This window comes from Phoxinus phoxinus (genome assembly GCF_949152265.1).
Source record: "Phoxinus phoxinus genome assembly, chromosome: 2".
Lineage (NCBI taxonomy): Eukaryota > Metazoa > Chordata > Actinopteri > Cypriniformes > Leuciscidae > Phoxinus > Phoxinus phoxinus.
The window spans coordinates 39,943,538-39,969,993 of record NC_136877.1 but is presented as its reverse complement, the minus strand read 5'-3'; the positions used below and the strand labels follow the sequence as shown (position 1 = coordinate 39,969,993).

At 39.2% G+C, this 26,456-nt stretch overlaps 1 protein-coding gene across 2 annotated transcripts in view; it reads left to right on the top strand.

Moving 5' to 3' along the window:
- svep1 (sushi, von Willebrand factor type A, EGF and pentraxin domain containing 1) overlaps positions 1-26,456 on the top strand; it is a 99,298-nt gene that overhangs the window by 29,378 nt on the left and 43,464 nt on the right. For both annotated transcript variants that reach the window (XM_079598894.1, XM_079598893.1), the window contains exons 4-15: positions 5,980-6,138; positions 6,224-6,403; positions 8,847-9,026; positions 10,213-10,407; positions 12,793-12,911; positions 13,006-13,135; positions 13,411-13,518; positions 15,954-16,085; positions 16,347-16,538; positions 16,702-16,823; positions 16,925-17,030; positions 17,963-18,160. In XM_079598894.1, the coding sequence (XP_079455020.1) occupies positions 5,980-6,138; positions 6,224-6,403; positions 8,847-9,026; positions 10,213-10,407; positions 12,793-12,911; positions 13,006-13,135; positions 13,411-13,518; positions 15,954-16,085; positions 16,347-16,538; positions 16,702-16,823; positions 16,925-17,030; positions 17,963-18,160 (1,821 nt within the window). The remainder of the gene's footprint in view (positions 1-5,979; positions 6,139-6,223; positions 6,404-8,846; positions 9,027-10,212; positions 10,408-12,792; positions 12,912-13,005; positions 13,136-13,410; positions 13,519-15,953; positions 16,086-16,346; positions 16,539-16,701; positions 16,824-16,924; positions 17,031-17,962; positions 18,161-26,456) is intronic.

The following is a 26,456-nucleotide window of genomic DNA, read 5'->3' as shown; positions in this document are numbered from 1 at the left end:
AACTCGTTGTGACCTCGATCAGGGCGGGTCTAAGTTAAAACGGCAGTGTCTGTCAACACTCGTGGGCGGGGCCTGTGGCTGTAGTGACGTCACTAAAGCCGCATTCTGAAAACAGGTCGTTGGGAGACACTGCTTATGATTTATGGGGATTTTTTTTTTAAAAGGAGTTAGTGGCTTTTTATCACTGAAGGGTGGTTGTGTACACACACTGCCAGCACACATGTATGTCCAAACACCATACAAAAGTGAATTTTGCATAATAGGTCCCCTTTAAGATATGTCATTGCAAGTTGTTTACAGTTAAAACAGCTCAAACATGCATTTTAGTCCAGGACTAGCTTAAGCCTTGTCTGTGAAACCGGGGGATTGTGTCTTAAAACAACAATTACGATATTATCTTAGACAATATTGCAAACCCCTATATTATAAGCCTGAAATACAACAACTGTGTTCATAAAATTGACAGGTTTTACATGACTGTAAATCCTTAAATGCTTTACAAAAATGCGCAATTACAAAAAATGCATGATTAGTCTTCTAAAGTACTCCTGAAAAAATCATTTGAACCCAGTTACTTTAGAATTCCTTTTTAAGGGAGGATGGTTGCTCAACTCCTGGTGTGCTCAGCTCTAGGATGTCTTGGCCAAAAAGAGCAGATGCCTCTGGATCTCAAAGGACAAAGGTTCAGAGTCAATTGGGTTCACCTCAGTTTTTCAAACGAGATCAGATTAAAGTGAAGATTTTAATTTGTTCCTGAAAGACAGGTATTTGAAGGTTTCTAAATGAGGTCTTTTGGTTATTGATACATTGCGTTGGTATGCTGACCTCACGTCCGTTTTTCACTTTCAGTGGAAATGAGTAATGGTTAGATATTTGAAGTGACTGCCGGTCTGAGGTCAGAGGCTCCTATCTGGAGCAGCTTAATGCCTCAGTGACAAATTAAGAATTCCTCAGCCTGCCACTGTGTGGTAAACTGTGTTGATTAATACCTTTGGAAAAAGGAGGCAAGTTTATAGGTTGTAGAAACTGTGTGATCTTGTAAAGTAACTTTTACTTTGGGTCATAAATAGACACTTGTGTGCATACGGAAGGCATGTGCATGACCATAAATTTGCTTGTTAGGAGCTGTGTGTGTGTGTCTGTGTGTGTCTCTGTGTGTGTCTGTGTGTGTGTCTGTGTCTGTGTGTGTCTGTGTGTGTGGACTAAACTGGCTGCAATTAGGGCCAACAGCAGGTGGGGGTGACAAATGGGATTTTGTGAAAAGAGTCAGTAGCTGAACCTAACGAACCTTGCAAGTGTTCTTCCCCTATCTTTCTATTTTCCCCCCTTTACCCTTGCCAATTACAGAGTAGCTCACTTTGTCAGTGTATCCAGTTATAAAAAGAGATTTACAGTATGGCCAAGCAGTCCTATTTAATTCCGCTCTGATTCCATTCTAGAGAGTGTCACACCGGACCGGGATGCTGTAATGGTTATTCTGCCCTCTATTTCGCCTTCACTGCCATTAAAAAATCCCATTGTAAATGTTTTATGATACCTGCTCTGGCTTTAAAGGCTTACTATGAAAGTACAACCCTATTTTCTCTCCTATTTATTTCTTTATTTTCTCTGTCAGTTTCACCTCTTCACCTCTCCCAATGTCATGTCATTATTTACTGACTTTCTCGATAGGAGTGGCCTTTTAATTTGTCAATTGTGCCTTCTTCTAGGTTTGCAAGTGTGTATGTGCGCATGTTTAAGGTAGACAAAAAAAAAAGAGTACAAAAGAGATGAGTAGTGAGTGTGTGTTGCATCCTTTCACCCTTTCCATCAAAGCATGTGGTTTTAGGAGGCCCCTCTCTCAAGACCATGCTATAACTCACTGCAGATAAGGGTCTTTGCTACTGAACCTCATACCCTTTGCCACAAGTTGACCTATACCAGAGAGACGTTTGTTTAAAGAAATTTACTGAAATGGGATTTAGAATGAAATGGGAGTGAGTAAATGATGGAGTTTCATTATTAGGTGAACTAATTTGTTAAAAGTTGACGAGTGACAACACATAAACGCATAAACACATAAAGAATACTGCTTTCCAGAATCCAGATCTGAGCACAGATGGAAACAGGAAATCTTTTGTCACGACACAAAGCATAACAATTGCATTTGAGGTTGACCTCATGTTCAAACCCTGAACAAACGGGAAAGGATGAGATCCATATAAACATGCAGAGTGACATTTTTGTGGCTGAAAACAGGAGAATGTGGTGAACCGATGGTAGCATGAATGTTGATGTCATTTAGAACACTTACTTACAATAGTTTATAAGCTGCATCTGTTGCATCCTGTGGTTTGCAGATGTGGATTATTGTTTATTACCATAATCTTATGCCATACACACACTCAATCAGGACAGGTAAAGACAGGTCATTGTGTCCAATCTTTGCGGCTTTTGAGAATTGTAAGTTGTATATTCTATATAAATCTGCATTGCATCTACAACCTGTTTTCTGATATGTAGACCTGCTTTTAGAATACTGTGAATTTATATTTTAAAGTTTTTTTTTTTTTTACAAGAAGCCCAACATAGCATGTTGAAGTTGTTTATTCTCTGTGCCACTAAGAGCAGACATAATTGAAGTTGTTCAGAATAATTCTAGTGGAGCCTGTAATGTGGTTGAACTCTGAAATTACCTTGTGTCCCGCAATCATTTTCCCCTGCAATCATTTTCTTTGATTCCCAAACATCTTTGTCCGTGTTTTGGACATGTAGAATCATGACAAATGTAAGCCATATGAGTTATATCCATTTGGCTGTAGTTTTATTGTGCAAAATGCTATGTTTTATGCTACATAAAGCATTGCTATTGTCAGGAATTACATGTTGTTTCAGTTGGGTTTGACCTTTACAACATCACCAGAAACTCAAAATAAACCAAACTTCCATTGCCAATCAACCGTCTGACATGCTAAAGACATGCTAGCACTGTAAACCTCTTCCTTACCCTTCCTAGTTCACGCTCCTTCCTACTCACATCCTTTCTTTGGACAGTAAGTTCTTGTCCATCTGTTGGGTTGACATCCTCTTTCTCTCTTTCATTTTGAGTTTCTGGAAGGACGAGGGTTTTGAACTGATTGCTTCAGAGTTATGAGACATGCAGCCAGGAAACAGCAGTCCAAATTACCACCAATACAGGACTTGGCCGCTGTACTTGTGAAGTTCTTATTTTAAACCTGTAAAACCTCATTAAAAAATATAGCTAAAGGTTCCAGGTCGCAACAAGTTTCTACCACATCATTATCAAAGAGCTTATCCGGACATAACCTGATATACAACAGAGCTACACATTCACTATTATACACATGCTAATGTTAGCTGTTGACTTTGGAATGTTTTAAAAGGGACTTTTTATGGCCATTAGAGAATATTATAATATTTACACATATCATTTACATTACATTTATGTATTTAGTTTTACAGAGTGACTTACAAAAGAGCAACACAAGCAATTTGTCACAGTGCCAACAATATTCAATGTGTACAATGCTAGGTTTATTAGAAAGTTAGATTAGGAAACAAGCTAGAGCAGAGGTGAATTGTGTGTGTGTGTGTGTGTCAGTGCGTGTGTGTGTGTGTGTGCGTGTGCGTGCGTGCACGCGCCTTCAGTTGCTTCATATCACAGGAATGACAGGCTAAATTTTCATGAGGTAATTACTGTATAGGTGCATGTGCTTTAAACACTACAACTGTAATAACGGTTCAGGGCAGGCAGTAGCTTAATCTTTTATGAAAAGAGTTGCTTTTACTATAGGCCTTTATCACAGTCCATGTGTCGTCACATCTGGCTCCGATTAGGAGTGTGATAGAATTTCCGCCTGCATTATTGTCAATGGACGGACACCAATTTTGAGGTGAAAATTTATACATTTAAAAATAATAAATCACAACAACAGTCCCGCGCTATGGGCACAGCCATTGATACAGACTGCAGCGAAAGTGTGATGTCAGACTGGATTTCGGTTTGGTTTGATTAGTGTAATTTAACAGACAATGTATAAATACTTTTGTCACTTTAGTGCATTTCATTTGACAAAATACAGCATACGTTAGCTAGCTATTTGTAACATAAGCAAAATGTCTATGAACACTTTCATGAAACCAGGTCAGTGTAAAATGTCTGGAAGAATGTATTCGCAAGCAATTCGACTTTCCAATGAAGATGTTTCACCACCCATCTCAATGACTTCATCAGCTGTTGGATTCTGGAGAATTCCAGCCATCAGACAGCTCTTAAAAGCAATTTGGATAAGTGACAAAATGTCTTCAATAGACGCATTAAAACATCAGGGCATGTGTGTAGAGGTGGCGAAATTTAATAACCAGTTGCTTAATATTTTTCCCAGCACTTTTTTGAGAAAGGAAACCAATCATCTTTCCAGCTTTCTGATTTCTCCTTCTATCTAACTTATTCCATCCATCCATCTGTATGTCTGTTTCTTTCACTTAAGCACAGATGCACATTTTTTCATTGCTTTTGGTTGTATTCCTGCCTTGCATTCTTTTTCGCCATCTGTCTGTTTACTTCTCTCTTCCTGTCTCAGTTTCACTGTTAATCTCTCAGTTCTTCTTACATAAATTCCACCATCTGCTTGTCTGTTTGTGTCTTTGTGTTTGCTAGCTTTTCTTTCTCTCTGTCTTTTTGCTCTGTGCCCAACTGCCTGTACTTTGGGCCCAGTGTTTCAGAGCGGATGGCCACCCATCAGCACCAGTTTATAGAACCTGTCTTCCCTCATCAAAACTCAGAATAGCACAGCATTGCAACTGTTTCAAGAGCAGCTGGGTGTTATTTGCATGAAAAATTACCAAATTGAAATATTAGAAATGATGCCAAGGATACTGGGAGGAAACCTTATTTACTCTTGCATATTGCATGTTATGTAACCAGTGAAACAAAACGGTGGTTGTCTGACTAGCCTCTCGAGCTGTCAGCTCAGTGATTGACGGGAGTCCATTACTAATATCAACAACACGTGCAAAGGGAAATTTGTTAAGTTAGATGTGGGGTTTGTTGCTTAATTGACCAGATAGTCTATCAAGATGACTTCTGACAGTATGTACCATTGGAGGGAAGTAGAGATGGGCTAAGAGAGGAGAAAGAGTTTGACTGATTTTTAAATGATGAAAAAAGTGACCCATTACCTGAATTTAATCTCCAACTGGGGTCCAAACAAAGTGTTTTTTCTCCAACTTTGACTAAGTTGAGATGTCTGAACAGAGCAGCTATTGATAAAGAGTGTCTGGGTTGTTCCTCCCTCCACAAGTGAAATGTCTTTGATATTTTACATGTGCTTATGTGGGGAGGTTTTTAGGTATTTCAGCCAAAATTGTTCCAGTAAAAAACACATCATTTACTTTTCTAAATAGTCTGAAAAATACTCTTGGAATTTAATGAATCCTGTCTTAACCTCCAAAACATACTGTATGTGTCATTTAAGAAATGGAAAGTTAGTGCTGGGGAGTTTTTCATTTCAATAACATGCTATCTGACACCACATCTTATCACAAGGGTTTGTGTCTAGTGTTTGACGAACCCATTGGGATGAATTAATTTGATTGTGGCATGTATACCAAAAAAGGTCTATATAATGTTAATTAAAATTAATTTCCAAAGGAATCACAGTTGCGGAACATTTTATTGGATCATTAAACATTTTAAGTTACATTTTTAACATTGTCTTTTTGATCAGGGACTTGGTTCTATCCATTGGTCATTGATTTGGATGGTGGCAGATCTAATTTTGGTTAAACATTACGAGGTAAAAACAAGCAAAGCAAAGATAAACAACATGGATGTATTGTTCACAATAAGATCAATAACATGCATTTAGAAAATGTGAATTTAGAAAGATGAATTTCCATTTCATACCGACTTTAAGTAATTTCTATCAAGCTCGTTCTTTCTTTGACCATTTTAATTTCACTTTTTTTCTTTCTCAGCTTGTCCATCTGGCACGTATAAACCTGAATCAGTTTCTGGAGGTGCGAGTACCTGCCTGACCTGCCCAGACCCTAATCACACATCCAGACCTGGGAGTACAGATGTATCAGACTGTGTGTGTACGGAAGGCTACAGACCACACAACAACACATGCCAAGGTGCTGATCAATTATCAAATATATATATATATCACAAATATAATCATATAACTCTCCTACTCTCGTTCTCTTTTTCATACTGCAGTGGTGGTCTGTCCAGTTCTCTCTCCTCCAGAGAATGGCTTCTTCATCCAGAATGTGTGTAATAATCAGTTTAACTCTGCATGTGGGGTGCGCTGTCTCACGGGCTTTGACCTGCAGGGAGATGGTATCAGACTCTGCCAGCCAGACGGGAGCTGGTCAGGAGTTCAGCCAAGCTGCAGAGGTGAGAGAGGGGGGAGGGGGGGGGGGGGCACACCTGGGACCGGTTGCATGAAACCTAGTAAGTGGTTTGCTTTAAAGGTATCCCTGAGGGCGGGAAAATCCTTGAGGGAAGGAGTTTCTTTAATAGCGTTGCAACAAATGTCTTAACCGCCACCCATACCTGAGTGTTTATACTAAGCATTTTGAGATAGTTTCTGGCATAACACGGCAGTGGAGAAGCGGTTGCTATAGTTATGAAATCTCCCACAATAAACAGAACATAACAGACCACTGACTTTTAGACAAGTTAAACATTTACTAAACTATACAGCAGTACTTCAATATTTGAGTTATGGGGATTATTAAAGGGGGTCTGATGGATGACAAAGAGTATCCTAAAATTTGAGCACATTGTTTCTATGAGTGTACACACACTGGCGACGTCCAGCTACGACACAGGAGGATGCTTAGAATCCTGCCGCGCCACACACATAGTTTTCCAATAAATTACATTATATTTGTCCAACTCGTTGTTATTGTACTTAATCTTCAACGCCACTTTGCCTGTATGGTGATTAGATTAACTGATTTTGCCCTCTTGAACCTAAGAATTACAAAATTATCCATCCAGTGTTCGTGGTCCTAGCCACGACGCGGCTCATCACCTAGTCCTGTGTCCTTACGAGCTTTACACAAAAAAACTAACTGGACCAAAGACAAAAAAAGCTGTTCTTTTAGAAGATGAGGGGAAACACCCAACCCAAGTCTGCTGCCATAATCAGTCACTCTTGCCATGAACGACGAAAGCCTCACAGTGGAAGTAATGAAAAATATGAAAATGTGGTTGTTCAGTCAATTTTGTTTCTGACAATACACACTTTTTCATGTCATACTTTCAACAGGCTTATTTTGATCAATAAAAATGCACATTTGCCTAGGATCCGAGGAATCTTTTAGGATTCACAAAATTTGTCTCAGATGGCCACGCTGTGGCCCAACTCGGCTTAAGGGTATAAATTAGTGTCAGGGTTTCAGGTAGGTGAAAGTAGCGAGGACTCAAGTGCAGAACAACAAGCTTTTATTAATAATAAAAATTAAACAGAATACAAACAAAACTACCCCATGGGGGAAGACTTGACTTGACACAAGGGTGTACATTCGACAACAAACCAGCACAGAACTAAAAACATAGGGAGAGCAAACAAAGCAGGTAACGTGGGAGGACAGGTGGGGCAAATTAATCAATAATCAGGTAACAAGATGGGCGGGGCAAGACAAATTGACAGGAGAGCACATGGCACAAGAAAACACATGACAAGCCATGTGCTCACACCAAACATGACAAAAACAAGCACATGGCCAGTAAAACAAATCACAAGCCATGTGCTCACACAAAACTAGACATGAAAGCACACAGCTACTGTAAAACACAAGCTGCGTGCTACATAGTACAAGACAAAACATGACATGAGAGCACATGAAACAAGACACACAGACAAGACAAAACAGGAGTGTCAGGGCAAAGAAATAGACTACAGAAGTGACACTACCCTGACACTTAGGGTTTTCTTAATTTAAGGCCTTTCATGCAACCGGGCCCTGGATTTTATGACATCACCAGTCCTGTAAAGTGAAAATAAACTGATTTATTAATTGTTTTTCTTTTCTCTTCCTTTTCTGTCACTCATTCTTTTGTTCACTCACCCTGTCTCCACTCTTTTGTGCTATTTTTGCCTCTAATTCCATCTAAGCAGAAAACATATTGGTTTTATTGTCAGTTTATGTGTTACACAATTGATAGCTCAAAGGGCTTTGAGTCACCCCATATGTTTCATCACCCCCAGAAACGGTAATATACTGCAGCCCGTGAGTATGCATGTATGCGTGTGTGTGCAGTGGGGCTCATAAAGCTATTTCTCTGCATGTCTGCCTGCAGAGCTCTGAGTTCATGTGTGTTTAGATAGCTGGAAAGTAAACTCAAATGCTTTGCCAACTATGTGAGTGCATACACACTTCAACACACCGACAAATGAATACAATATGAATATGCACCTACACACACACACACACACACACACACACACACACCACCAAATCACATGCGCAGACAAATGTATGTATGCAAGTTGACCTGTCAAGAGTTCCCTCTATTGTGACCTCAGCCCTGAAATAACATTTGGGATGTTCTTTGTTTGGAAATAAATTACAGGTCTCAAAGTCCTAACCACAGACTTAGCTACCAGCCACCCTCTTCTTTTTCTTTCTTTTCTTTCCGTTTTCTCTTAAAATCTCTCTTTTTTCTAGCCTGTCCATCTTTTTCATTTTTGTTTCTCCCTGGCTGTTCATTTTAGCTGTATTGTTCCATGGAATAATTCAAAGTTTGTTCAATACAGCGAAGTTTTAATAACATAGGACCAGACTTTCTGTGCGATGCTCTAACCCCTGTGTGTGGTATTTTCCCATAGTTCGCTCTTGCCCAGATCTCTCTCCTCCACATCACGGGGTACTGAACTGCAGTGAGCGGACTGCCCCCTACAGGCTGGAGTGTTCGGTGCGCTGTGAACAGGGCTACAGGCTGCAGGGCAGAGCCAGGCTCACTTGCCTGGCCAACTCACAGTGGAGTGGACCACAGCCCCGGTGTGCTGGTAAGATAGTAGATCTATGTGTGTAAAGATTTTTACATTGTTACAAAAAAATTAATTAGTTTGTACGGTACTTCAAAAAAAGTAGTGTTCTTTTGAACTGTTTATTCATCTAAGAATCTAAATTCTTTGATCAAATAAATCTTTGATCAAATAAATGTAGCCTTAATGTAGCCTTGTTTTGTACTTCTTACAAAAAAAAAAAAAATTCTTACTGACCACAAACTTTTGAATGATAGTGTAAATTACATACATTTATACATCAATTGTACATCAATTGAAACTGCTGTGTTTTATAAGTTAGTACGTTCCAACAATCGGGAGTTTTTGTGAGCTTTTGCATGTTACAAATCTATTTAACCTGTTTAAATTTTAGCTTGCGTAGAAATTATTTTCAAAACGCTAAAATTGCACCGTGTTCGACCCCCTACGGATGGCATAGCCATCAGTCCTACAAGAAGGCTCAAGCTTTGTTTTTATAACTATGTCTTTGATCTCCACAAGGCCGTCAATCAGTCTGATGTAACTGAATACATAATTGTGCCTTTTTGTTATTGTTTCTTTGTCTCTCTGTCTCAGTGCTTTATCAGACATACACACAGCTAAGCTATGGCAGCATTTTTGCTAGTTTTTACCCACAAACCTACCTCCTGCTTGGTTTCCCATATAAAAGCAAATGACATTTGTAAGCATGTCCAGCCAAAATAATCTTTTATATATTTTATTTTAACTCCCATCCTGAGTAACTGTTTATGTATTTTGAACTGTCCCACATTCTACTGACTGTCAATCAGCATCACTTGGCTCTTCTCGGTTTCATCAATCTTTTGTAGATCGTTTGAACTGATACTCCAGCCTTTGGCCCGTTTGAGTCGTGTGACATGTTTTCCTGTCTTCACTGTAATTCTTTTACTCTGTTTTTCTATGTGCTTATCAATCTCTCTTGCTTTGGCAGTACAGGGTGATCCTGATGTCAGATTGAAAATCATTTATTTGTGCGAGTATGCGTGTGTTGAGGTTTTTTCCAAGAATGTCAAGCAGTGTGGTCAATAACCGCTCTTACATTTCCCTTTCTGGAGATATTTTTGCATGATCTCTCTCTCATTCTCTTGATCTCTCATTCTTTTGATTTATCTTTGTGGAAAATGTTGTTCTTGTTTTACTGTGTCCCTCTTTCTCTCTTTCTAAGAGGTGCGATGTCCTCCGATTGTTACTTTGAAGCATATTCATCTGTCGCCCTCTACTTGTGGGGAGAATGAGGTCAAGACCGGAACATCGTGTCAGTTAACCTGTCCCCGTAGTTATCGTCTCCTTGGTGACTCTGAAGTAAAATGTCTGCCTTCTGGAATCTGGAGTGACTATCTACATAAAGCAACCTGTACAGGTGATTTGTTTTCTGTTTGTGTTTATAAGGATGTACAAGGATGTGTATTGCATGACACTGTCCATATATATGTATAAATGTGTCTGAAAAAAACCCTCTTTGATCCTAAATTTGTGCTGTAATTTGATGTTTTGCAATGGGACAGATGTGCTGCCAGTGAAACAGGTGCATTAAATGTGTTGCTGCAAAATCTTTAAGATGATGAACAACAGAATAAGTGGACGATCATCAAAAAAAGTACACCAGTGTGAAAAACTAAAGGATTCCAAGATCATAAAACTCAAAAACTGCCCCTCCAAGCTGGAACTGAACAAAGCATCAATTAATTTTAGCTTTCACCCCTGAACCTCTATGATTTACTGATGAGAGGATAGATTATGTTTGTGTATTTTTGTGAGTTTGTGGCTCATCAGTGTCTATAGAGATTAGGATAGAACGCAAAAGACAGGGTGTTTTCGTCTGATCTAGGTTCTTTCTTGGGCTGACAAAAGATGACGTATTTGTTTAGCTTGGAAGGACAGCAGAGGCTGTGTGATTAATAAGCTCTACTCCAACCTGGATGTGATAATAATTGACACTTCAGTCAATAGCTCTCAACAGAGCAACACCAACAACTGCTCTTTGCTCATAGACTCTACATGAATAGTCTAATTTGGAGCGATGTTATGGTGAGGAAATTGTGACAGAACTTTCATTTTTTGTTCTTTTTTGGCCCAGTGACTGTAACAATGAAGTATTTGTTTTACTTGGACTGACAAAACACAGATTATGTGATTAGTAAGTTCTACTCAGAGCTGCATGTGATAATGAAACACCTCTATGTAAGTTATGTCACTTCAACACCAACAACTTGTCAGCATGAATCTAGAGAGTCACATTATCATCAAATAGATAGTTCACTTCAAAAATATATCTAAACACCCCTAAAGATCTTTCATTTTACGTAAAGGGGGAATTCACCGTTGGCAAGATGGGCTTTTAATAAAACTTGGCTGTCTATTAGGGCTGTAACGATTAATCGCGATTAATCGAAATCCAAAATAAAAGTTTGTGTTTACATAATAAATGTGTGTGTATTGTGTATAATTATTTTGTATATATAAATACACACACATGCATGTATATATTTAATAAAAATGTGTTATTTATATATAAAATAGTTCTATTTATATATAATATAAATCATATAAAAATATATATGCAGTATATGAATGCAAATATTTCTCAAATATATACATGCATGTGTGTGTATTTATATATACAATATAATTATACACAATACACACACATATATTATGTAAACACAAACTTTTATTTTGGATTTCGATTAATCGCGATTAATCGTTACAGCCCTACTGTCTATGCAATAGAAACGTGATTTTTATTTATAATATAATACAAAAATGTGAAAGTTTGATCAGTGGCCGGTTTCATAAACTGCTTAGATTAATATAAAAAGTTAGTCATCTAAATTTTTTCTTCAAAACTGGTCCTAACTTTTTAAAGTCAGTTACAGTCTAATTTGAATTGGAAAAGTACAACTCATGCCCCTTGGTTAACTGCTAGTTAGTCAAACTTCTTAAGACACAGTCTTAACAAAGTGGCTAAGTTTATGCAACTGGCCCCTGTCAAAAGTCTGCTGGATGATGCAAAGTAACACGTTTTGTGTTATCCGACAGACTTTGGCTGACAAATAAACAAGGATATCTAGGTGCAGATAACACGAAGAAAAAGTACACTTTGTTCATTTACATATACTTCCGACATTGTATCATCAATACAAAGCTGGTTCAAACTCCATAAACTTATCCTTTAAGAAGCAAAATTGTTTAAATGTATAGTTTACTTAAAAATAAAATTTCCAAACCTGTATGACCGACTTTCTTCTGCTGAACACAAAACAAGATACGTAGGCAGATGTTGGTAACCAAAACCTTTTGGTTACCATTGACTTTCATTCTAAGAACAAACAAACAGAGGCATTTCTCAAAATATTTTCTTTTATGTTCCAGAGAAGAAAATAAGTCACACAGGTTTGGAACAACATGAGAGTAAATGACAACAGACAGTGTGAACTATCCCTTTAAGATATCTAGACTTGTTTAAAACAATAAAGAAAAAAGTTTGTATTTCAATAACTAATGAAGAAAAAAAAGTCTTGCCGTTTACAAGGACATATAGTAAGCGGAGGCCGTCAAGCTCCAAAAGGGATGATCTTTTTACATTACAGATGTTTTACATAAAGCATAAGTTTAAAAATGAGATGGCTAGAGGTAATGAGTGACATCATTGTCATGTTTACATCAGTAATTGAATCAGTAATTGGTAATGGGGTTGACGTTATGGAGACTTTTGATCCTGAACTGATTTTCTCCTCTTTTGTAGATATAGAGCCTCCATGGATTCAGTGCCCTGGTGATGTCATCACAGAGACAGATGAACATCAGAGGTCAGCTAACGTCAGTTTGAGCGCACCCATGCTGAGAGACAATTCTGGAGATGAGGTGAGTTTTGCATCAGCTTTATTTTCCCCTTTCAAAGTAAAAACACAGGTTTGTTCGTGTCATTTTAAAATGAGGTCTTGCCTTTCTTCCTCAGGTTGTGGTGCAGGTGACCCCCGTTCTAAACCCCATGCAGCCTTTCCCTATAGGAACTGAGTTCATAACATACACCGCAACCGACCGCACAGGAAACAAGGCCAACTGCTCTTTCACTGTTACTGTAGTTGGTGAGGTTGATTCCTTGTACAACTAATATTTATTGGTCATATTTAAATGTAGTATTGTTTTGCAAAAACAAAACTACAACATAATTCATATATTATTTACTATATTCAATTTACTATTATGACTATTATTCACTATTTACTATAAATATCTTGTTTTGTACAGTTCCTGTCTTCTACTATTTTTTTTTATACACAGTTGAATTTAAAGTATAGAAGCAAAAAACAAGACATTTGTTCTCGCTACATTTATAAAAAAAAACCTGTTGTTTCCTTAGATACGGAACCACCATTGATTGACAGGTGTCGATCTCCACCCACTTTTAAGGCCTCTGGGAGAAAAACTGCAGTATACTGGGAAGAACCTCAGTTTTCAGACAACTCAGGTACATATAAATTAATTTATAAGAGAGTGGGAAAAGAGAGACAATGTGTTGAAATAGGAGAAAGGGTACTCATGAATATTAATTAGGTCACACTAAAATAATTGAACATGATCTTTTACTGTTTTAACAAATATAGACAGCAAAAAGAGGAACAATGTCAATTGTTAGGCCACACTTATCATGTTTACAGTTTATTTTTGTGTTCAAATTAAATATTAAACGGGTCCAGGAAAAAAAATGTAGGCCTTTTTGGAAAGACCTTGAATCTGAGCGTTTGTGCGTGAGAAAATGAATCTTCAGGGATTGACGTTTGGTAAAATCATCACAGAGAGGATGCTTTTCAGAACACCTGTGGAGCTTGAACAGGGTTGAATTAACTTTTACAGTAGCTACAGAGAATGGAAATGGTTTGATTTATGAACATTTTAAGAACTCTGGGAAGGAAATGTTTTCCTGCAAAAAGTATTTATTGAATTGGCTACATAAGCAGCGATAAAGATCGGAATCAGTCTTTTGGTCTCAGACAGGTGAAATGGCTTTAGTTGTATACTCTTACTGCAAATCCAGTGAACAAAGAAATAAATGAGGTATATGATATTATGATTATGGTGTATGGAGATTATTGGGATAAAACAAGATAAGAAAACATAAGAGAAATAATTTATACACACAAAGGCATTTGTACAAATGCACAAGCTCTCCAAATTCTGCAAGATAATTAATTTGGTTCTTAACCAGTTCAGACGTGAATGCACACACACTTTTCCAGAGAGAAGTTCCAGGGCTATTCCAAACTGTCTGACAAATGTCTGGGTCTGGCGGGTTTTGGAGGGAGTTTTGTCTGCACTAAATATAAACCAGCGTCAGGGTGTGGGCATGGAAAAACAAAACATGCTGACGTTGGGACAGCGTGGTGTGACGTCGACAAGCAGCCTCAGTGTGGTCACAAAACCTTATTTTAGTGGATAAATGTATGAAGGTTTCATTATAGTTATGGGTACTGATATGTGCATGCAAATAAGTGTGAGTGTATGTTTGTGTCTTTGAGTGTTTGAAGTCTATGATCCTTGAAAGACTCTATTGTCTGACCGCAGTGTAGCACCCTTAGTTCTGTGTCATTAAACATTCTAGCAATTACTCTCCTCTGGCACCAAGGCCTGTTATTCCAAGGCCTCGTGAGGAGCTGTACAGTAGCGTATCACCCTTTGTAGGACTTTGTGGTTGACCAGAGCGAGTCCTTGTGGAGCTCCACATTGCTCCCTGTGGTAAATGTCTGTGAAAGTACCTGTTACATCATTGGCTATTGCCAGATTGCACAACTAAGGCAATGTCTGCGATATTGCAAACAGATGCAGACATACATTACCAGCGTCATATACAGTATATACACTTCATTGCCAAATGTATGTGGACACCCACTTCTAATTAACAGGTTTAGCTGTTCTAATTCCAGTGAAGATAAATCTTAATGTTAAACATTACTGTGACTTTCTCGAGAATCGTGTGCTTCCAAATTTGTTGCAATGGTTTGGGAAAGGCATTTTTCTGCTTCAGCATGATGATGCCCCAGTGCACAAAGCAAAGTCCACAGAGAAACTGATTACTGAGTTTGGTGTTTAAGAACTTGTCTGGCCTGCTCAAAGCCCAGACCTGACCTCCACTGAACACCTTTGGGATGATTTGGACACCCTTGTGTCTGAATGGGAACAAACCCTGCTTCCATGTTCCAGCATCTAGTAGAAAGCCTTCCCAGAAGTCTGTAAGCTGTTATAGCTGCAAAGAGAGATACAGATGGTTTTGATATTAAATATACAAGGGCATGTTGATGTCCCACTTACTTTTATATTGAAGGATATGTATTGTACACTACCATTCCAAACGTCTTGGGGTCAGTAAGATATATTTAAAAATTTTGAAAGAAGTCTCTTATGTTCACTAAGGCTGCATTTATTTGATCAAAAAGTACAGTGATATTGTGAAATATTATTACAATTTAAAATCACTTTTTTTCTATTTTAATATATTTTATTCCGGGGATGGCAAAGCTGATTTTCATCATTATTACTTGAGTCTTCAGTGTCACATGACCCTTCAATAATTATTCTAATATGCTGATTTCATGGTTAAAAAACATGTATTATTATCAATTTTGCTTAATATTTTTGTGGAAACCATGATACATGTTTTTCAGATATATCATTCTATTCTTTGATTATTAGAAAGTTCAAAAGAACGGCATTTATTTGAAATATATTTTAACAATGTATAAGTATTTACTGTCACTTTTGATCAATTCAGCATCCTTGCTAAATAAAAGTATTAATTTCTTTAAAAGAAATCTTACTGACTGCAAACTTTTGAACTGTAGTGTATATAATAATGTGCTGCCTCCTTGTCTGTATTAAATTATTAATTTGTTTATTTTTCTTTCTCAGGAGCCTATCTGAATATCTCCAGTACTCACTCATCCGGTGATGTATTTCGTGTGGGAGAAACTTCAGTTTACTACATAGCCACTGACCCTTCCGGCAACAATCGAACTTGTGAACTCATCATTACTGTACAAGGTATGTACAGTAAGGACTTTACATAAACTTTCTCATTGTTGACTATGAAGATCATTCCTTAAAGCATGCTACAGTCTATTATTCTAGTTTGCTTTTCATGCCAAGAGTTTTCTTAAAAAAAGAAAGTGCACTCTGCTATAATCTGTCTTTGGATCTGTCTAGCCAGTTAAGCTAAATGCTGTGAATTTTTCCAGATTACACTGTTCCTTATTTAAATAAACTAGTTAATGCACTGGCACTGAAGGATGTTTCTAACCTCAGGTTCAACTTGTGAGAAGCCATTCGTGCCAGTGAATGCAGATTTCTCATGTGCCAAGACGGAGGAAGGGATGAACTGCACTCTGATATGCAGACAGGGTTACAGTCTTGCCCAGGATGCTGTGCGCAGCTACTTTTGCGCCAATAATGGAATCTGGGAGCCGCCCCGCTCACCAGACAGACCTGATTGCTCCCGTGAGGATTGCTTCACTGTTACTCAACATTTGTCTTTCATTTTAGCTCTACTGTTCATAATTTCCTCTTTCCACACACAGATTCATACACATACTATCTTACACAGATTTCTTTTCTTTGAGTTTATTGTAAGCATTTTGCTCTATGTATCTCCTGTGTACAGTGAACAGAATAGCAAACAATGGTTTTAAGCCCTTTGAGATGCTGTTTAAAGCATCCCGCTGTGATGATATTGACTTGCTAAAGTCCTTCACGGGAGAGTTTTCAACTGTTCTTAAAGATATGGTGAGATCTGATGCATAGACATGCACATATACTTTAGCCACATGACATTTCATCTTGTTTACCCTCATTGTTTTTTTTTAACAATAATCATAATCCCACAGGTCCCTAACATCTGCGGTGGAGATGAGGTCTCCTGCAAACTGGAAATTGATTTACCTGGACAGTGCCTAGAGTATAACTACGACTATCCAAATGGATTTGCTATTGGTAAATAATGGCATGCTAATGTCACATTTTTTTTTATTCTTTTCGCCAGGCAATGTTGTTATTGTTAACTAAAACTATTAAAAATCTGTAATTTTGATCATTGAAATTAAGCTAAAACAAAATATAATATTAGATGAAAAACTTTAAACTTAAATTAAAATTAGAAATGTTGATTTGGAAAATACCTGAAATAAGTTTAAATTGAAGAGTACTAAATAAATGACTAAAACTAAAACAAAAGCTAAATAAAAAATGTATACAAAAAAAGCTAAGAAAATCGACAGAAGCATACAAGAATATTACTACAATTCAAACTAGAATGAAAACTGAAAATGTAAAAATAAAACCTAAGTCAAAATATTTATAAACACTAATAATAGTATATACATAATAATAAAATGAAACCGTCACCAAATTGAATGAACCAAGTTTTGACTGATTGTTAAAGTGCTTCTTTATCCTCAAAAAGCACATCAACAGGGGCAATTACTACCTGGTGATAAATTGATCCATTGGGGAGCCAAAGAGCTGAGCTTGCAAGCCTTACAAGCTAAAATGGTCACAATATTGTTTTGGTAATTTTTCAAAAGCTGTTAATCTAAAATGGGTTCATCATTATAACTACAAAAATGTATTTCATATTTTGGGGATTGTCTGTAATGGTCACATGTTAGCAAGAAGTTATTTTAATATATCTGATCCATGGAGCTTTGTATGCAGTGTTTACATGCACAATCTTATGCTGATTATGCACCGATTAGCAAAAAATATGTAGAGCGGTTTAGTGAAACTCGTTTTTTGTTATTTCTATTTTTGCTTTTATGTTGTTGCATTTTTTTTATTTAAACTCTAAATCTCTCTTACATTTTTATATTATTTTGTTATAGATTAAATTTGCCATATAATTGTTTTTGTTTTTTTCTTCTCCTCAGGTCCTGGAGGGTGGGGCAGTAATTGGGGCTCTCAGAATGGTCAGGACTATGCATATTTTGACACTGGTTTTGCTCCAGAGCACCACTTACAGCAAGATGGCTCATCACAGCATGGCTATCACATGAGGACCAAACGGCATCGGAAAACCACTGGCCCTACCAGAGAGCAGAAGATACAAATCCATTTCAACATCACAGGTAGAGAAATACCAACTTTTGGGCACGTTAGGCCCTGTGTTGTTATTGCACCTGTTGATAATTAGGCTGCGTTTACACTGGCACAAAAAAATCTGAATTTTTTTACTCGCATCTGACACAGATCAGAATTTGTTGCACACGTGTAAACACAAAAATCCGCACGAGATCTGGGGGGGTTTTTTTTGGCATGCATTCTAAGTGGTTTCCCCAAATTCAACTGAAAATGCAACTTTTAATGACTTCTGCAGTCTCAAAATTATGCAACCCCTTCATGGCAACCATCTTTAGTACTTAGTAGAACACCCTTTTGCTGTTATGACCTGCTCCAGACAAGATGTATTACCAGACACCAGCTTCTGGCAGTGTTTCTGAGGAATCTAAGCCCATTCCTCATAAGCCATGGCCTCCAGTTCAGTAATATTTTTTTGATTTGTGTGCTGCAACCACCGCCTTCAAATCCCACCAGAGATTTTCTATGTGGTCAGGTGACTGTGATGGCCACTGTAGAATCTTCCAGGAGTCATTTTCCAACCAAGCCTTGGTGGAATTTGAGGTATACTTGATGATCTGCAGGTTTCCAGTGCCAGAGGATGCAAAGCAGCCCCAGAGCATCACAGCCACCGCCATGCTTAACTGTAGGCAGAGTGTTGTTTTCAGCATATGCTTCATCGTTCTTTAATTATTGTTCAGTAATTAAATATTCTACTCAAGTAAAAGTACTACTACTTCAAGATAAAGTAAAATTAGCAGTCTAAAAATATACTCAAGTAAAAATAATAAGTAGCTAATTAAAAATGTAGTTACTTATTAAAGGGGCTATATGGAACTTTTTCCCCCAAATAAACGAAACAATATTCTTTTTATTTTACCATTTATGACTCAAACATCTCCTGATGAACATACTGACACCTTGTCTGCTCACAGTGGGTGCACCTATAAGCCTGTATCCTATTTTTCCTATTTTCTGTCGGGTCGGATTTTCCCGCGCTGTCTGCGGATGTGACGTCAAGCGCGTTCATGTTAAACGTTTCAGATCACTCAGAACACTTCTTTGACCTCCTTGCAGCAGATGACTTGTGAAGTGTGCACGTACGAGCGAGCAGAAAGGAAGAGTAGTTCTGTTTTTTGGCCACCGGTGTCAGTCGCGAGTTTAAATTTCAGAAAAACGCATATAGCCTCTGAATTACTGAATTACTTTTTAATACCGGGGGTGGGGTGGGGTGGGGGAGTCTCCTGTGTAGGGCTGTGACGTATGAGATTTTCACAGTATTATAACGTCTCAGAAAATATCACGGTTTACGGTATTAATAATTTTTTTAATAAATAAACTGTATCATTAAATTATGGTTATTACTATTATCATCAGTTAAAATTAAAACTTTTTTTTGGTAGAACAAATGCTTTTATTATTACAAAATTGAAACCATTATTTATTTCAATAAAACATGTCTAATCAACTAAATTCAGTAATTGATAATGAATTAGATTAACAACTTATTTTTAACATTAAAGGTGGGGTATGTAATTCTCTTTTTTGGCCATTTTTTCAAAATCACTTAAAATCCTATTCCTAACCCACTTACAGCCACTGATTTAGAAGCACTGAAATAAAAATTAAGCAATTTAATCATCTGTGGAACGGGCAGGACTCGAAAAACTCCAGCCAATCATTTCCAAGACCACCTAGAATCATTGGACAGTAAGTGCGTCAATCAATCGGTCGTACCTTCCCCCCATCCATGTCCATGTTCTTTGAATGGGTGGAGTCAAAGTAAAGAAGGTAGGACCATTTGAGTTGTGTATTTTCAAAATCTGCCAGCCATTTTGCAAATCACATACCCCAACTTTAATAATTTGTTAAAATGTTTAAGGATAATAGAGTCCTATGAAATGTATTTTATTCAGAAAATGTATCTTTATTTTTATGATTTAATAAAAATATATTATCAAAAACAGTGGTAATCAAATTAAAATTTTAACTTTTATCCTTTTATCTTTGGGGGAGGTGCTGCAAAACAGATTTACTCAATTAAACCATGGACAAAAAAAATAAATTCCTTAAATAATGTTTAAATAAATTGTGTTATTATTTTGAGAAGTATGTTATATTGTAGGCCTACAATAGTAATATTTTTCTGTCATAATTTCTCCTAGATAAACCAAACTTTTATTTTGACGGGTTGTAGTGAAGACCTGTTTCAGAGTGTATTTGACAATGGTTTTTCCTCAAATAAAATGATGAAAATGCTCATTAGGCGTTCTCTCAAAGCAGCTCTGGAAATGTTCATGTAACCATGTCCTCGTATTGTTTGTGAGAAGCTGAAAACACCATAAGTGTCACGCGTACTTGAGTATAGTAAACAAAGCAGCGCAGCTCATTCACACAGACACGCAGAAAAAGCAGATTATATATTTACATAGCAGTTTTACACTTTAATATTCACAGACCATGTCACGATTGGATTTATTGCTCAGATCTACTTTTGATTTATTCATCCATACATCAGTTTGTGTGTTTTATGTCAATTCCATTTTAATGACTGGATTCCGGGATTCCCTCTGCATCACGGAAATTATTCGGCCATAAAGTGCCCCTGGGTCTACATCACCTTTTTTGCACGTTTGTTCTCCCGCCCTTTAATCAATGCAGTAGTTTCTGGAGCGTGATTTCTTCTCCCTTGTATTATTATTATCTACTTTTTTACTCTGTAACGGATATGATTTAAAATGTAGCGAAGTACAATACTTCAAACAAAACGTACTTAAAGGGTTAGTTCACCCAAAAATGAAAATAATGTCATTAATGACTCACCCTCATGTCGTTCTTAGCCCTTAAGACCTCCGTTCATCTTCGGAACACAGTTTAGGATATTTTAGATTTAGTCCGAGAGCTTTCTGTCCCTCCATTGAAAATGTATATACAGTATACTGTCCATGTCCATAAAGGTAATAATAACATCATCAAAGTAGTCCATGTGACATCAGTGGGTTAGTTAGAAGTTTTTGAAGCATCGAAAATACGTTTTGGTCCAAAAATAACACAAAATAAGACTTTATTCAGCATTGTATTCTCTCCCGGGTCTGTTATGAATCTGCGTTCAGGACTCCACAGTGACGCTGCTGACGTAAGACGCTGATGACGTGTTATCTGGTGCGCCCGAGCTTCGTTTACAGTCTGAGGGAGACGCACGCTATATTCAAGCTATTCTACATTGTTTGCGTGGATATCATTTTTTTAATGGTGCGTAAATGTGCATGTCGCGGATGAGACACTTTTACAGCGTGCGTTTCCCTCAGTCTATAAATGAAGCTCGGGCGCACCAGATAACACGTCATCAGCGTCTTACGCCATCAGCGTAACTGTGAAGGATTGACAACAGACCCGGGAGAGAATACAATGCTGAATAAAGTCTTATTTTGTGTTATTTTTGGACCAAAAAGTATTTTCGATGCTTCAAAAACTTCTAACCAACCCACTGATGTCACATGGACTACTGTGATGTAGTTTTTATTTTGTTTCATCGCTCCAAAGAACAGAATTCCAAAACTTCTGTGGCTTATTTACATGATTTTGAGCACTTTTCTTATTTATTTTTGGACCATACTTTTTACTTAGCCATATTTCTAACATAGAGTCAAACGTGACACTCAACAAACCTAGCGAGTTTAGATATTTAATGTGTTCTATCTCAAGCACACCTGGTGCAACTAATGAAGCCCTTGATTAGTTGCTTCAGGTGTGCTTGAGACAACAACTGTTTTGCAGATTTTTGCTGTTGTAAGGGATTTTATTCAGGGGGTTGAATATTTTTGAGACTGCAGAAGTCAAAAGTAGCATTTTCAGTTGAATGTGGGGAAATCACTTGAAACATTTGTTGTGTTGAGCTATTTCAATTACTTTTGTTTGTGTTCATTGCAAACAGCTGAAAGTCTGTACATTTTGCCAATAAACCTGATTTGTAATGGGGGTTGAATAACCTATGATAACTACTCGGTTACTATCGTAACCTCGGTTCCCTGAGATAGGGAACGAGTATTGCGTAGCTATACGCAGTGGGGAAACTCATTTCTCTAGCACAGTGAGAGACTCGCTCACTCATTGGCTGTGCTGCAGCAACTGCACATCCAATGGTGAAGGCGCCTCCAACTTATGCGTCAATCAGCTAACAGCTCGCCGACATACGTCAGAGCCCGCCAACAGGGCGTGGCAGAGCCTATAAAATGAGCCCGAATTCGCCATTATAGCAGGTTTAAATCGACTGAAGCGACAATCTTGCCATGTTACTATAGTGCGGCAGACTACGCAATACTCCTTCCCTATCTCAGGGAACCGAGGTTATGATAGTAACCGAGTAGTTCCCTTTCGAACGGTCACTTCGTATTGTGTAGCGTGGGTACGCCATGTAAAACGCCGCACCATAAATAACTGTCCGAACACGAAACTCAGGACCCCTGAGTCCATGAAACATGCCAGAATACAATATATATGTATATATACATAATATACTGATAAGACCTTACACCGTCGGGTCTAAATCAGGTATACAATGATGCCACTAAGCTCATACCCCCAATAACATACCAATAGACCAGAACCCTCAGGTCTAATACATGTATACGGGGACCAAAAACATCTAGAGGCTGGTTCATAGTAAGGGATAGTGTGCTTATGAACAGTGACTTAATTATACAGATAAGACCAGACTAGTCGAGTCTTAATCATACAGAAAGGACCTTCGCCTGCAGGGAAGGAACCTCCATGTTGTAAAACCTCACAAAAGTGGAGGGCGAAGACCAGCCGGCCGCCGCACAAATGTCCTGAATGGGAAACCCATAGGACCATGCCCATGACGAGGCCATACCACTAGTGGAATGGGCTCTAGTGCCTATAGGGCAAGCCTGGCCCACAGAGGCGTATGCCAGTGATATGGCATCCACTATCCATCTGGACAGTCTCTGCTTCGTGACAGGAGCCCCCTTGGACCGGCCACCGAAGCAGACACAGAGCTGTTCTGAACTGCCTATAGGACACGGAGCACTCCAAATAGACCTTCAGAGCCCTGACAGGGCAAAGTAAATTATGGCGCTTTTCCATTACCAGTACCAGCTCGACTCGGCTCGGCTCGGCTCGGCTCACTTTTCGCTCCGTTTTCCATTGCAGATAGTACCTCCACAATAGTACCTGGTCGTCATAGCGACATGACACACACCCGCTACCCACACACACAGGACAATGGAGGAAATCGATTGTATGCTGTTTTACATAATATTAGTAATGGGTATATCACGCAATATCTGGCAAAACTATTTAAAAATGTCGGGGTTATTCAGGATACTCCGTCTGGTGCGTGCAATGATGACGCAGTGAATAGTGACGATTCTCTCTGACCAATAAGCAGTCTGCCGTGTTTCACGTCACGTTTTAGTATCACCTCAGCTCGCTTAGAACCTTGCTGAAGGTGATACGAAAAAAAGTACCTGGAAGCAGGTACCGGTGCAACTTTTACACAGTGGAAAACCAAACAAAGGCGAGTCGAGCCGAGCCGAGGCGAGCTGGTACTTTGTAGTGGAAAAGCGCCATTAGATTCCCCATCCCCATCGGAAGGGGGAAGAGCCAACAGTAAAATCACCTGTGCTCTAAACGGTGTAGAGCACCTTGGGCACATAGCCGTGCTTGGGTTTCAGAGTGACTTTAGAGTCACTTATACCCAGGGGTGCACATAACCTTTTCAGTGAGTTACTCAGGTGAGTACCAGGAGATGGTGTTTGGTACTCACCGACCTAAAATAATGGAAAAAAAATTATTTGAAGTGTTATTTGATTGTTCAGATATATTTATTTGTATAAATTAAATATAATTAATTCTTATTAAAGATATTAAAGAGCAGTGCATTTTCTCTTTTTATTTTGTTGTTTGATCAATATTAAGTGTACAGAAGGCACATTTACAGAAGGCATTAGGTTTATTACGCACTGTCACTTTAAGACCGAGTGCAGATCCAATTGCACGGATGCACTGTACGTTCTGTAAAGACATAAGCGACTGTGTTTACATGAATACTCTCCAAAACGGACATTTAGACATAATGTGTATTTGTCCATTCAGACGCGAAACAGAGCTCAATTCAGTCCTTGCGCGCAAGGCGCTGTATAGCTGTTCACACAGAAAAACATACCGAATAAAGCTCTCTTTCGCGTCGTCACTCTTATTCAGATCTATTCATATGTCTGCTCTTATCTTTCACCCAGACGTTTACATTTTTTAACGATTTGAGACAGACATGCATCAAGCACATGCCAACTCGTGTGCCGCCGGTAGATCAACAATTCAAATGTGCGCATCTACCATAAACTCAAATCAATTCTGACGGGATCACTTCCCCAATCGTCCCTCATTTCCGTCTAGTTTTTATTTGTTGACGAAAATGTCAATACATTTTTGTCACAGTGGTCGTCATTTAAAACAGGTTTTTATTTAGTTATCGCCTCGTTTTCGTCTGTGAAAAAATTGTATGAACACTGCCTAGGTTGCATTTTGGCGACAGTTAACATTAAAGTACGCAAAGGCGCGTAGTAACACAAGTGGCATTACACATTCCTAATTTTTGTCGCGCATGCGTACCTGCGTACCAGTTATGTGCACCCCTGCCTATACCAAACTCCAAACAGTAGGGGCTCACGGAGAGCGCCTGCAAATCTCCCACTCGCTTGATAGACGCCAGTGCCAACAGGAGAGCGGTCTTTAGCAAAAGCGGTTTGAGGTCAACCGACTGAAGCGGTTAAAATGGTGGACCCCTCAGGGCCCTAAGGACTGTGGAGAGGTCCCACGGTGGTATAGAGGGAGGTCTGGAAGGATTCATCCTCCTAGCTCCCTTCAGAAACCGTACTACCAAGTCATTCCTTCCCAGTGATTGGCCAGCCACTGGAGCATGATGAGCTGCTATGGTTGCCACATACTTTGAGCGTGGATGGGGAACGACCCGCGTCCAGCAGTTCCTGTAGGAAGGACAGTATCACTGATACCTCGCATGACTGGGGTTCAAAGTGTCTATCCGAGCACTAACTGAAGAACACTGACTGCCATAGAGGCGCCTGGTAGACGGGGCCCTAACCTCAGAAATTGTGTTCAGAACCTTCTCATGGAGGTCCCGGGGTACCCGTTGATGAGCCACACATGTAGGGCCCATAAGTCGGGACGGGGGTGCCAGATCGTCCCGTTCGCCTGTGTGAGGAGATCTTTCCTCAGAGGGACAGGCCATGGGACTTTGTCCACCATCTGAACCAAGGTCTGGTTTTCCAGAGAGGGGCCATTAGGAGGACTGGGCATCCGCTCTCTCTCACCCGTTTGATGACCTGGGGGATCATGGAAACGGGGGGAAACACATACAGAGGGCAACTGGGCCAAGCATGGGTCAGCGCATCCCTGTCCTTCGAAAACAACGCTGCGCAGTGAGAGTTGTTTCTTAAGGGCAAAAAGGTTGACTTTGGCCACGCCCTCGTGCAACGCACCCCAACCTTGGTTGGGGGCATCTGTGAAGACCACTTTCCTTCTGGAGGTCACTCCCATGGTCACGACCTCTTGGTACCAGCTCTGAGCCTGCCAGGGAATCAGGGTACGCAAACAGCCGTGATTCACCATAACACGCATTCTGCCCGACTGTCATGCATGGGCTGGCATCCAGCGTTTGAGCCAGTGCTGTAGCGGGCGCATATGCAGTAGTCCCATATGGAGTACTGGCGATGCGGCTGCCATGAGGCCGAGAAGTTTCTGAAACTCTCTGAGGGGAGTGCGTGCGCTCCTTTTGAAGGAGGCTGTTAGCCGTTGTATAGAGAGCGCTCTGTCTTGAGACGCGCTCTCATAGTTGTAGAGTCTCTAACTGTGTCCAGAAAGATCACATTCTGGCTGGGCATTAGTTTGCTCTTGGATACATTGATTTTGAGTACCAGGCATTGCAAATGGCCGAGAATCAAATCCCTGTGTATCAACAGTTCGGCTCGCGACTGTGCTAAAACCAGCCAGCCAGTCGTCGAGATAATTCAGCACGCGCACGCCCTGATGTCTCAGGGGAGATAACGCTTCGCCCATGCACTTCGTAAATGTACGGGGTGCTAAGGACAGGCCGAATGGTAGGACTGTGTATTGATAAGCCCGTCCCTCGAAGGCGAATCTCAAGAATGGCCTGTTATGAGGGGCTATCTGGATGTGAAAGTACGAGTCTTTCAGATCCACAGTGAAAAACCAATCCCCTGGGCGAACTTGCACGAGGATTTGTTTGATAGTTAACATTTTGAACGG